The sequence below is a fragment of the Saccostrea echinata genome, unplaced genomic scaffold, assembly GCF_033153115.1.
Source record: "Saccostrea echinata isolate AGI-Se365-2 ecotype Australia unplaced genomic scaffold, CSIRO_AGI_Sech_v1 ptg000054l, whole genome shotgun sequence".
Lineage (NCBI taxonomy): Eukaryota > Metazoa > Mollusca > Bivalvia > Ostreida > Ostreidae > Saccostrea > Saccostrea echinata.
In genome coordinates this window covers 39181152-39194364 of record NW_026889803.1, presented here as the reverse complement: position 1 = coordinate 39194364, position 13213 = coordinate 39181152, and the positions used below count along the sequence as shown (strand labels likewise).

The 13213-nt window shown below is 34.8% G+C and overlaps 2 protein-coding genes across 3 annotated transcripts in view; one reads left to right on the top strand and one right to left on the bottom strand.

The window, feature by feature from the left end:
• LOC133205471 (general transcription factor IIH subunit 2-like) overlaps nucleotides 1-7001 on the top strand; it is an 81202-nt gene extending 74201 nt beyond the window's left edge. For both annotated transcript variants that reach the window (XM_061341294.1, XM_061341293.1), the window contains 3 exons: nucleotides 1814-1916; nucleotides 6036-6075; nucleotides 6434-7001. In XM_061341294.1, coding sequence (XP_061197278.1) covers nucleotides 1814-1916; nucleotides 6036-6075; nucleotides 6434-6571 — 281 coding nt within the window. In that variant the 3' untranslated portion in view covers nucleotides 6572-7001. The remainder of the gene's footprint in view (nucleotides 1-1813; nucleotides 1917-6035; nucleotides 6076-6433) is intronic.
• LOC133205472 (pleckstrin homology domain-containing family B member 2-like) lies at nucleotides 6404-11069 on the bottom strand. Its single transcript, XM_061341296.1, has 5 exons — nucleotides 10926-11069; nucleotides 10319-10464; nucleotides 9972-10081; nucleotides 6987-7097; nucleotides 6404-6897 (listed from the first exon to the last, which is right to left on the bottom strand). The coding sequence occupies exons 1-5, from the start codon at nucleotides 10990-10992 to the stop codon at nucleotides 6852-6854; spliced, it is 480 nt and encodes a 159-aa protein (XP_061197280.1). The 5' UTR covers nucleotides 10993-11069; the 3' UTR covers nucleotides 6404-6851.
• Between the last annotated feature and the right edge of the window lie 2144 nt (nucleotides 11070-13213).

Genomic DNA, 13213 nt, shown 5'->3' with positions numbered 1-13213 from the left:
GTAGGTAGGTAGGTAAATTATTTTTTTTCTGACAGCAGTTTTGAAAATACATTCTGAAAAATTAAATAAAATCTTTATAAATAAGAAAGAACAAAAGAAACCGATTTTTAAACCGAATATCATACAAATGAAATTTAAAAGCAACATGTATGGTAAATTAATTTACAAATATTATTCATTTCATTTTGAACTTATCTCAGGCCAGCGTAAATTTATTGAAATCGAATTTTTACAGAAAGACAAGATTTTCAAATACTCAACCATCTGCCATCCAAGTATATTTTTTTTCAAACCTAGTATCATCTTCGAGTGCTTACACAAACAAAATGTAAAGGGCCTCGCGTTGCGCAGTAATTCTAGTGTTTCGTTTTGGAGTCACAACGTAATTCAGGAGCTTATTGTAAGTCACAGGTCCCGACGAGGGACGTGGAGACTGGTCAGTCAAATGAGACTGTAAAAACGTAGATCCATGCAGTGTTGCAGTATGCATGTAGATGTTGGCACGAAAAAGATTCTTATTGATGCTTTATGATCAATGACCATAAATACTGAGAAAAAAGTCAAAATTAGGAGCCCTCCACCAGACAGGTGTTCAAATGTTGTCGACCCAACAATTTTTAAAGGTAATTTAAAGCAAAGAAACAACCTATTGTCAAGGGCCTATAACGAAAGAAAAATACACAGGATGTCTCAGGAAGCCGTACTGTAAGCCAATTTAAAAAAAAAAATTTCAACACTATATTTGGAAAGAGTGTACCTGTATAAACAATATTTAATTCAACCAAACCATATCTAAAATGATTAAAGTTTCATATATATATCTAATGTTATAGTCAGTCACGAAGTTTACCCCATAAATAAAAGAAATGAAGAAAATCTAAATTACATTTATCAAGATGAAATAATTATACAAAAACATTTACAAACTCCTATGGTCCTATATAGTAAAAATAGAATCATACATGAAGTGTTTATTAAATCGAAATGAAAGAAATGCATTGAAATTTATTGATATCCAATACACAAGGTGGGCCCCTCATCTGCTCATGAGGCAGGCTTTGCCATGCTTACTACATACGTTAATTTAGAAGACACATTTGCAAATACCATCTTAACACTCCTTAGTCATGGTATATTTAATTCACGAAATGTTTCAAGAGTGTAAGATTCTAATAAGTTAAAGATATATATTAAGATTGATAAATCGCCGTTGTTTTATAACATGAGCTAACTTTCTGTGGCCACACAAATGAGAGTAGAACAAAAGCTGCCGTTCTGATAAAATATGAATTTTAATGAAATTGTATTTTATAAAGTTGATAAACAATAGAAAAATGAAATTGTATTTTATAGAGTTGATAAACAATAAAAAAAAATATTTGAATAATCTTATCAAAAAAACTTTTCAGTCGGCACGATTTAAGTGGGTCGGTCGCGTTAGGGGAAACAAAGGTATTTTTTATTTTGGCCCCACTTCCATATTTTTTTATATATGGTTAAAAAATCCCAATATGGACAGGGTAATGAGTCCAGAAACATGGAGAATTAAAACTTCATTTAGATACTGTAGGACATGCATAGTATTGGTCAATCAATATCTCTAAAATAAGGTAAGAAACCTAAAGATATAACTGCTTTAAGATATGTGGGACATACTTAATTAGAAATATTCAAAATATGAAAAGAATTGAATGACAAACATTTTTTCAGCTCAAGGTCCTTCTTCCCCTTAAGTCTGTGATTTGGTTGAAATTCCAGGCCTAACTTAGACTTATCTATACATTTTAAGTCAGTGATTTTGTTGAAATTTCAGGCCTAACTCTGGTGTCAGCCCCACACCTGGCTCGTTCATATCATCACCTGTTTCCATTAGAACAATTCCGTGAAATTCCTGTAGCTCAGATTGGATCAGACGTGTAAGTTTAATGTACTGTACATGAACTGAATTAATCATTCGAAACTTCTATTTGCTCCATGTTTATAATTTTAATACTTTCATGTAATCTTTCTTTCATATAAAGAGCAAAATCCACGAACCATCAAAAATGGCCTCATTCCAAAAATTAACGTGGTTTTTATGATAGATAGTGTAGACTTTAAGCTTTTCATAAGCGTTTTTCTTTTTTCGATATCTTCTATACTTTTTTAAAAGGAGATCTTGCAGTATGGCAATGTTTTGATGGAAAAATACAATAGGAACGTCATTTTTTGTAATGTAACGTCACGTCAAAAGGCGATAGAAATGACTATCGAATTATAATGTACCGATATATGAACACAGGACTTGAAATTAAATAATTGGGAATAGACATTTATCTTATCAACATCATAATCAATTTATGAATATATAAGATGTTCATTTTATATAAATATGTATACATGTACCAGTAAATTCCCCACCTAAGAATAAACAGAGTATATAATAAGTATTACCTGATATGTTGTTCAAAATATATCTTTACTGCAAGAAATTAATAAAGATAGAAATTTGTGCTTATACTCATTTTGAATGTTTTTTTTTTTACAAAGAGAGTACATGTGGCATTTAGATAAATTCTGATCTATATTGCAAACCAAACTTTCATACGCGTGCGGGAGATTCGGCCGCAACTCAACCTCATGGATAGTGTATTTATTTAAAAAATAAATAAATTGGTGATTCGTGCCGGGTTGTAGAGATAAGTGATGTTTCCTTTTTTCTCAAAACATATCATTATCGATAGATCTATAAAATATAATTAATTTAATATGCTTTCTTCTATGTTACTATAACATTCACTACTTTCTATTTCATTTTCACGTTATGATTTTTATGTTTACAAATAGAGCAGTGCTGCGTACGTAAACCAAAGCTTATAAATATACATGTCAAGATAGTAATTGAAATACATGTACAGGCAAGAACATTTTACTTACTCGGCGCTAGATTGATTTTACATGAACAAGACCCTACTACAGGCAGAATTAGAGAAGAGGATAAAACCTGTAATAGGGAATATTTCTGTGTTGAACAATTATGGCAGATGCAAGGTGGGAAGGGGAGGTGTAATATTTTTAAAACACAAAGACATACTCTAACTTCTATTTCGCTGCAGCAAAAATAGCTGTAAATAACTTGCAGACATGTGTTCGGGAACATATTTCAGGGGTTGTCTTTATACATATTCTACATTGCGCTGACTATACATTTGAGTTGACAAACACATAATCTCTCCCGATGCCTAGTTAATCATATAGTCATGAATTGTAGCTCTAAATAAATCCCATACTTCAAATTAATGCTGATAAAATTGCATGCATATGTAATGCACTTATGATTTAATGTCATCCCACCCCTTCTCACTGTGTGGTGAGAAACAACCAATCTCAGTAGCGGATTCAGTGGGAGTTAAGATTTCAGAGTAGTTAAATGTAAAGTAAGAAAAAAAATAACTTGCCACCCCTCCCCCCATTCCCACCCCACCCCAAAGGATCTGCATTTGGTCAGAAGAAACGTACATATATATAAAGACTGCTTGCCAATGAGAAGTGTCCAACTATCCACCCACCCCCCACCCCGATTAGGTTTTTCGCGTTAAAACTGTTTTCCTTTGTCAAAAAAATTTCAGTCGGATTTTTTTGAGTGGGTATAGTTCCCCCACACCTTCCAACCCCCTTTGAAAAAATCCATGGACCCATCGTTGACTCTAATATTTTTTTTTTTTTATTTTACTGAAATGCCTCAATCATACTGCCAAAAAAAAAATAAACAAATAAATAAAAAATAGGATTTCGAATGAAAGACTCTTCTAAGAAAAATGCCCCCTTTCGAATACTACGTGCCTGAAAATTAAGCCATCCTATGTATATCAGGCCCGTAGGAAGCTATTTCAGTTGGAGGGGGGGGGGGGGGCACAGCCATACATTTTCAGTTGGGGGGGGCACTATCAACTACCAAAAATTCCTTAAAGAGCCAAAAAAAGTCATCAGACGTTTTTATTAAGGGGGCACAAACATATAGTAGCTAGGTTTTCTATAGTAATATATAAATTGGCATATTCCCCCGTTCCTAACTTCCTACGGTCATGTATATTGTGTTTAAATGTTAATCAGTGTACAGTCATTTGTAACGAGGGTTCTACTGGTCAATAAAACTTGATAAGAACAATTTATACATAAGACTGTGGTAATTAAACAATTAATACATAAGACTGCGGTAATTACCATAGATCTACAGATTTTACTCGTTATTGACATTAATGTACTCGATCACGATTGAATAATTATGATTTTTTTTAAACATACATCTATCAATTCCCCTTTTCTTTTTTCTTGTCAAAGTGTATGACATTTTTTTTTGCTCGTCATGTCATTCATTTTTCTTGATGACACCCACTCCCACCTCTTTAAAAAAAAACGATGCCCCGTATACCTGAATATTTATAGTAATGTCCATTTCCATAGGGACATATATTTGAAATATGCATTTTGCTTCTGAAAACACATTTGAAGTATGTCGCATAAACGAAAATACGTGTATCAGAACAAATACTGTCGATGTAAATAAAAGATATACGAGCAAATATACTTTGAATATTTTATTTACCGGTAGTCAGAAACCAGACAAGTATCCTTCCTTTGAAAAAGGATGAAAATTACTTTTCACGCTTTTATATGCATGTGCATAAGAATTATTTGATTGGCATATAGGTACAAAAATAAAGATTGATTGCGACTACATGTTTATACAAATTTTGTATGTTTGTTTCCACACGGGGATTCGTCAAAGACGTGCGTTTTACGCACCCGCATATGAGTTCTATTTTGGATCCAGTTTACAGAAAATCTCAATGTTAAAATTTGTAATGATTTATTTTAAAGATATTTTTTCCTCTTTCTAATTCATACATTTAACAAAACAACAGCAAGCTAGGTCCATAAAAGAAATAGAAAAGTTTTTTAATTTAGCAAAACCACAATGACTACATCTTTTATGACGTCACAAATGACGTATATAATGAGTAACGTCACGTACAACATACATGATCATAATGTTTTTTTTTTCCAATTTCGATTTCAGAAAATGTAAATTTATAGATTCTTTTCCACTTAATTGTCTGCACATGAAACAAACAATCGAGTGTTTCTCTATCACCTTGTGTGTTATCTATGGATCCTAAGTGTAATATGAAGCACCCATTAAGGATTGATTATCAACAACTATTGATTCTTGAAGGTTTCAAAATAAACTGATATTTATAAAGTCAAATTTCGTATTTGCCACAAGCAGGACCAACGATAATAATGGGCATGTACATTTGTATTTGTGGTATTTATACAGATGGTAAGTATGACAATTGTTCTTGCCTGTGGCCTCGTCTTTGAAAAAAAAAACTGTCGAAAAATCGACATTTTTATTGCATTTTAGAAATCATCACATGTTCTAATCGTCAGATGTGCTTATCGGCGCATCATATAACAATTTTTTTACATGTGGGATAGAAGTGTGTTGTCCACTTACCCAATAAATATAATACCCCTTTTGAATGGATGCTTTAAATTTGTGTAAAACACGAGGAAATACAGTTTGTGGCCATGATAGTTCTTTCACACGCAATGATTTTTTTCTTTTTTCAACACGAGCACACTCGTTACGGTTAAATATTTTCATTGGAAAACATTTCTCGAATAGTGATTGTTACTTTTCTGTTTTAATATTTTGCCGTAACGAATGTGCCCTATGTGTAAATCACGATTAACTGTGCAATTTTTGGCATTTTCCCGGAAAACCTCGAACCATGGTGAGGTTTAGAATTTAGTTTGACATCATTAACATCCGGTTTCGACGAAATTGTTACACGTGTGAAATGTGTCAATGTTCTAGGGTGCGAATTACCAAAAACATTTATTCTAAAGCCCTCTTTAATTTTTTCATATTTGCTAGGCCATATAAGGCATATTGTGGGTCGAGTTCTTTAAAAGATTGATTATTTTGGAGACCTTGGTTGCTGAAATACATGTACTGGAAATACTGAAGCGTAATTTTTATTTTGTAGGATATGCTTCTCTTGTCAATCAGCTGTTCAGGAACTTAATGTAAGTTCAGTGTATAATAATGTGGCTAGAAAGAATGAAATTATAGAGGCTTATTTTAAAGGGGCATGGACTCAGTGTTTGAGTATTTGATGTTGGCCTTCTTTTCTCTCGTTTTATTTAAAATAGAAATCTTGCATAAAAATATTTTTATACAGGATGCACTTCATATTGATTTAAAAATCTGGCTCCCCCTGCCCCTTTAATAACAAAAGTAAGTTGTAATATAATTGCCAACTTCCTTAGTATTAAACGTAATAATGTGCAAGGTATTAAAGTACACCTGAAAATCTTATTTGATCAGTTTATGAAAAACAGGATGAAAAAAAAATGCAACTTAATAATATCTTTTTATTTGTAGGTATATGTATGTGACAATTGTGAGCAGATTTTCTGTTTGGACTGTGATTTATTTATCCATGAAACACTACATTCCTGTCCAGGATGTGCTAGCTCTAGACAAACACAACAATTAGCCAAAATGGCAGGCTTTTCTTGACAGGAATAAAGAACTACATCAAAATGACTTCAGGTTTAATATTTCTGAAAGACTAATGAATGGAAAACATATAAAAACCCCCTTTAAAGATAGTTTCTGAAAGCAAAGCACTCAAATATGAAAATGGATCAAATTAGGTTTATCAAAACATGCATTGAAAAATCTTTTCTTTGTAAATGACTAATATATTAATATACATTTCACATAAAGTAGCGAAAAAAAAAGTCATGAACAATTTCCTGGAGACTAGCAGTATTGCACAGTTGTGATTTGGCCATCGTCAAAAATCGTCCACTTGATTATTCCTACAGCATGAGTACCAGCAACTGAAATATATGATACGGACTTAAGATTATTTAAAATTCCTTATGAGGAAATTCAACAAAGTGAAATAAGTTGTAATAAAAATATAGACCTTTGATATTCTAAATTAAGGACTTCTTCTTTGTTTAAGTTTCGCCGTTCCCAACGTGGTGTTGGTAGATCTTTACCAGAGTGAGCCTTTGTTAATGCGCTCAGCCACATCCTACATAAATAGATATAAATATTGATCTATTACATGCAGCCACTAACCATTGAGTTTGCAAAATTGTATATGAATGCATTTACAGTGAATCAGAAAGGTAAATAGAAGGGAGGAAACTTTTTTGAATGTCAGTGAAATCTTTAATTGTATGTTATTTAGTTAAACATCAATTATCCATCACTGACATTGATTCAATAACAAGACAATGTACAATAACTCAGTATATCAGACACTGGTGGTGAGCCGCAGGTTGTGTTCACTTTGTAGCATATCTAGTTCCTTACCAGTCCTAAATTCATGTTAAACAATGGTGCCTTGGCAACTGAAGGGGGGGGGGAGGGGATTTTTTTTTTATTCTTAGGTTACATGCCAGAATATTCATATAGAATGCATGAAGCCCCCCCCCCCCCCCCCTCAAAAGGGGTGTCATGCAGGCGCAGATCCAGGAATTTTTCTAGGGGTGTCCACCCCAGTCCAAATAAATAAAAATTCCAACATAGAAAATTCTTGACAAGCGCAAAAGAAAAAACAAAAACCCGTAAACTCCTTTTCCAAACGTTGAAGGGGGGGGGGGGGGGTTAGTCATTGACTTCTATAGCTTCATACCTATGACTTTTAATTTCGTACCAACTATATACAGATCGGCGTTTTCGAAGGGAGGGGGGGTGTCCAAGGTCACTTTTAGTTGGTTTAGTATATACATTTAATAACTCTGCAAATTCCAGGGGGGTCCGGACCCCCCGACAACCCCCCCTCTAGATCCGCGCATATCATGATTGGGTTGCCAGCTACTGGCATGGAAAGAATTTGCTTGAATGAACGAAATTGGGATTCATAATTACGAAAGCCTATAAGGATCAAACTACGGTGGAAAAAAAAAATTAAAAGGCGTTATAACGCCTTTTCAAAAGGCGTAATAACGCGGAAAAAGGCGTAATAACGCAAATAAAGGCGTGATTACGTCTTTCTACAAGGCGTTATAACGCGAAAAAAGGCGTAATTACGCCTTTTTAAAAGGCGTTATTACGCCTTTCCAAAAGGCGTTATTACCCCTTTCTAAAAGACGTTAATACGCCTTTCCAAAAGGCGTTATTGCGCCTTTCCAAAAGGCGTTAGTACGCCTTTCCAAAAGGCGTTATTACGCCTCTTATTTTTCAATACATGACTTACTTAGCCCACCCTGGGGGCTGATTATAATTAGATTTCCAGGGAAAAAAAATTTTAAATGTGTAAAATATTTTCAGTTTTAAACCACCTTAGTCCTTCTCTGATGCCAGACACCTCTTCCAAGGTGCATGGATTTCAGAAATTTGGTTGAAGGCTTATTGCTCATTATACCTATGCAAATAGTTTGCCTGTTTTTTCCCAAGAGGAGAGAAAAATATTTCAAAGGAGATGGGTGAACATGACGAGCGATAAGCCTATAGTGTGACAAACATGAAGATGAAAAATTATAAATTTCAATTATATCAAAATTTTCCTTGATATTTCCTCTAACATTAAAATATACTTTATGTAAAATCTCTACAATTTGCAAAAATCCCTCAAAGATTGAAATTATTTGCCTGTAAATATTAGACACACACTAAAGCGGGCAAAAAGAGTCATTTTCTCATACTATAACACTATTTTTCGATATGAGTGGGTCTTCGCTCCACCTTTTCGAAAGTTAATCCTTAAAGTTTACATTAAAATATACATTTTTTGGTTACCAAAATATGGAGCAATGACCCACTTTACCTTAAAAATATACTTTTATGACATAACATTCGCATCTTTTCGAGAAATACTAGAAGTCCATTAAGTCAAGGGTCATACCACAAATATGATTCATCAGGACTTGTGTAGTCTATTGGTTGGCGTGCTAGTCTCGAAAGAAAATGATACTTCAGTATTTTTATTGCTAGGGTTCGAACCCCACGAATACCACATTATAATTTTTTTAATAAAAGAATAAATTTTGCCGAGAAAATTTTCCTCAGAAAAGTTTTGTTTATCACAATTTCATAAATTTCAATAATGATAACTTTACTCTAAATATTAAATTCACAAACTGAACATGATTTTTATATTTCTGAAGCAATAGGCTTTCTGCACGCTATGTTCGCCCATCTCCTTTGACATGAATTTTTAATACATCGCTTGCAAAGCCCAAAACTGGCTCTGCCTGTATCATGGATTTTCAAAAGTAGAATGTTGACTTTTCTTAATACGCATGGAAACAGCTGTCTGCGAGATGTGCAGGAATATAGAAAATACTATAATTTATAATATTAAAACTATAATCTAAATATTGCATAAATAAAGATGGCTTTGGTTCAGTCTTTCATATATTTTGGGAGAATAGTCTTGCTATAGTTTAAATATAAAAATTCATTTATTGATTGCTTGGTCCCTTAACATTTTGTTGCAGTATGGTTAAACTGGGGCAAGTCATTGCATTTAAAAAAGTTTTACCGAAAAGTTAGAAAAAGATTCCTCTCAAGTTTAGGCAGTTTATTTTTTTCGGGAGGGGGGTGTTTTTTGTTTGCTTGTCAATTTTATGGGAGACTGCCCCCCCCCCCCCCACCTCAAAAGCACGGGCCTGTCAAAGACATAATAATGGCTCTTCAAAAGGCATGATAACGCCTTTTGGAAAGGCATATTAATGCCTTTTAGAAAGGCGTAATAACGCCTTTTAAAAAAGGCGTAATAACGCCTTTTAAAAAAGGCGTTATTACGCCTTTTTTCGCGTTATAACGCCCTATAAAAAGGCGTTATAACGCCTTTAAAAAAATTTTTTACCGTAGTTTGATCCTAATAGGCTTTCGTATATAATACATTGTACATGTTAATTGTTGATGAAAATGGTTGGAACACGATTTTGAGACTCACCTTGCCGTTTCCGCGTCATTTGCGCAAAGTTTAATGGCCCTATCACCGGTCAAAACGATTTCTATGAGAGCTGATGAGTCTATCCCGTTTGGTGGGAGAAGGTATTGGCACTGCAAGTAAACAATAATATGAACTGATTACATAGAGAGATTGTATCTAGAAGTTTAAAAAACAAAACAAAAACAAAAAAAGAACTTTTAATGCTAATGTGAAGGTATATGGACACAGAATTAAAGTAACGTTCCTGGCGATGGAGGTACTGAAACAGTTGTGGGTCTTTCAAACTTTGAAGACAACCCCCAAAACGCTCAACGTGAATTAAATTGGTGTATCTTTTTGAAACAAACCTGACGCCCAGTTTTGATGACGATACAGTCCATTTTGAGATCGTATGATTTTTGAGGACGTGGGGATCGTTTATTTTTGAACACCCTCACGGCTCCCCCCGAGCAGACGACGATCCAACTTTTCTTCCATTTCCGAAAAAAGGCCTCTACAAATGCGAAAATCAGAAAATAAACTCATTCACATAATATGGTTTGCCTTATGAATATAATTTACGTTTGGGCAACGAAATTTTTGTAAGTTTTGGGGCAGATTTTGATTTTATGTACCCAAGCATTATGTCAGAAAAAGTCGTATGTTTACAGGTCAGCAATGACCGTTCGAATTAGCTCTTTAATTCTCTCGAGTCCTGTAATTTAACAAAAGAAAAGTTTTAAAAATTATCGATTTAAACTTTCTTGGTCAGTTGTTTCGTAATGCTGATTTTAACAATGGATTAAACACGCGAAATAATCCCAAGTTTATTTTCAAAAAATTGTCTCAATTGGAAAATTATTTATTTTAGAATCCATTATTTCAAGGAGAAAAACTTTTTAAATCCTAATTTCTTGATCTTATGAGATTAATAAAGTAACATGCTTATTGTTGCATTGTTGTTATGGTGCTTACTTTGTCTAAATATCCATCCTGCTTTTACTATCATTCCATCCCCTTCCTGCGTGAAAAGAGAAGCCATTTTCCATCACTGGGGACAAATAACCCGTGTCCCGATGGGAGCCCTTATCCTGCTAGGGATAGAGGCTGTGTATAGAAAACCTTTGTACAAACTAAGTCCAGTTATGACTAAGTTAATTTCACAATGCAGCTTGTCCATGTGTATTGCCTGATATTTCTTTGTCAGGCTTTTAATCCTTTAAATGACCCAGTGATCCATGTGCAAAATGAAATCGATTTTATTTTAAAATACAATACTGTTTTCACGGCTTGAGAAGATTATTCCAGTGATACCATTAATCGACTTGGAACTTTGGAGTATACAGTCTGAAACAGACTACTTCAATTTTCACCAGAGAGAGATTTACTAAATTTTCTTGTTTTGTTTTCTTTAATGATTTTAATAGCCGTTTTTTCCTCTTTGTTCTGGATCTACTCATTTTTAAAAATCTTCGATTTATACGCATTAAAATAACGAATTACTGAACTATTTTACAGTTATTGAGACGGTGACATTTCAAGCCTCTAGAGGACCATTTGAAGCTTAAAGGTAAACGAAGTAACAAGAATAGGAGTAAAATATGTAATTCCTGGAACGGAAACCAGCCTTTGGGAGAATGCATATGATGCGATCCATTATACGTAATGCAATATTATCCAAAACTTGTGATAAAAGAGAGACTGCAAATCGAACGTTTTAACAATGGGTAGATATGTAGCTTTCTGGTATGTCTGTCCGAATTTCCTTTCCCAGAGAGCTGCAGCTAACGCAACCTCGAGACATGAAAGCGAACATTAAAAGATGTTATGTGGTCACGTAGGGTTCAATTACATTTCACTTTTACAATCATGATTTAGAAAAGCAAAATACCCCCCCTCCCCCCCCCCCCAAAAAAAAAAAAATCAAAGATGTAGTAAATAGCAGGCCCGTAGGAAGCAATTTCAGTTGGGTGGGCACTACCAAACATTTTCAGACGGGGGGGGGGAGGGGGGGGGGGAGGCAGTACCAAGCAAAAATTCCTTGACAACCAGAAAAAGGGGGTCATCAGACATTATTGAGGGGACACAAGCAAAACGTAGCTATGTTTTCTACAGTATACTATATATCAGCAAAATAATTGGGGCATGTCCCCCCCCCCCCCTCCATCCCCTTCCCGTTTCCTTCGGCCACGAAAAGCTCTATTTCTAACGGCTTCAAAAAGCGAGAGTAACGGTCGAGTAGAGAAGGGCCCCTGATACTGTGTGACATAGAGTATATTCAACAGCAAACTTGCTAGATAGCTCAGAACAGGTATGCAATCAGTGTGCCAAGCATCACATTGGTTTTGCATCTGCGTGGAGTAATTAGGAGAAAATTTGTATTTTACAGGAAAATGTAATAAACAATCAAAAGACTGAGTCAGTCATTCCCAAAGTTACAGCCGATCTAAGTTTTCTTTTAGTTCATAATTAATTGTCTGTCCTAAAATTGTTTTACATCACCATTTCTAATAAGATTTACTTTTAAGTAAAACTTGCCATCAATGTGTGCTGGGAAGAAACCACTACTAACATACATTCATTTGTCCGAATGATTCAAAGAGAAAGAAAGTTAATAGTAAGGAAGAAATGAAAAGGATCCGTATATACAGGATTCGAACTCCCCCCCCCCCCCCCACCACCACCACCGAACAATAGCCAGGCGCTCTTCTAATTTAGCTATCTGGCCACCGGCAGTCGAACCTGCCTGATCGCCACATTCCTGACTTCGCTCTAGAAGAAATAACCCAGGCTCATCCATAACAGGTCTCCCAACTGTTAGGGTACGGACAGCACCAAATGTAACAGGACCAGACCAGGACTCGAACCCGGATCCCTGAACTCTAGGCGTGTGTTTTACCAATTCTATCTGGTAACCAGTGATCAAACATGCCTAACCGCCACAAGAGAAAACATTTTAGCTCTCACATTCTGTATACAGAATAAATGTTTGCTTTAGGTTAACTTAAGTACGATCAATCTGTTTTGTCACTACACTGAACATCTCTGAATATGCGAATACAGTTCATGGGTGTTTTATTTTTTCATGCAGACAAATTGCAGTTTCAGATTTCCATAGGGCCACTGACTTTAAATGCTACACTGCTAACACTGGATCCGCACGTGTTCTGTGCTGTTGGAGACATTCTAACGTTACCTAATAAATCTTATTACTATTACGCTCCCTTACTGTTTCATGTGATAACTGCTCCGTGCTCACACTG

Excerpts from the sequence above, each read along its gene's own strand:
- LOC133205472 (XM_061341296.1), bottom strand. The coding sequence starts at position 10,992 with ATGGCTTCTCTTTTCACGCAGGAAGGGGATGGAATGATAGTAAAAGCA. Across the intron at positions 7,098-9,971 it reads AATGACGCGGAAACGGCAAG|GATGTGGCTGAGCGCATTAA; the intron begins GTGAGTCTCAAA and ends CTATTTATGTAG. Across the intron at positions 6,898-6,986 it reads CTTAATTTAGAATATCAAAG|TTGCTGGTACTCATGCTGTA; the intron begins GTCTATATTTTT and ends CATATATTTCAG.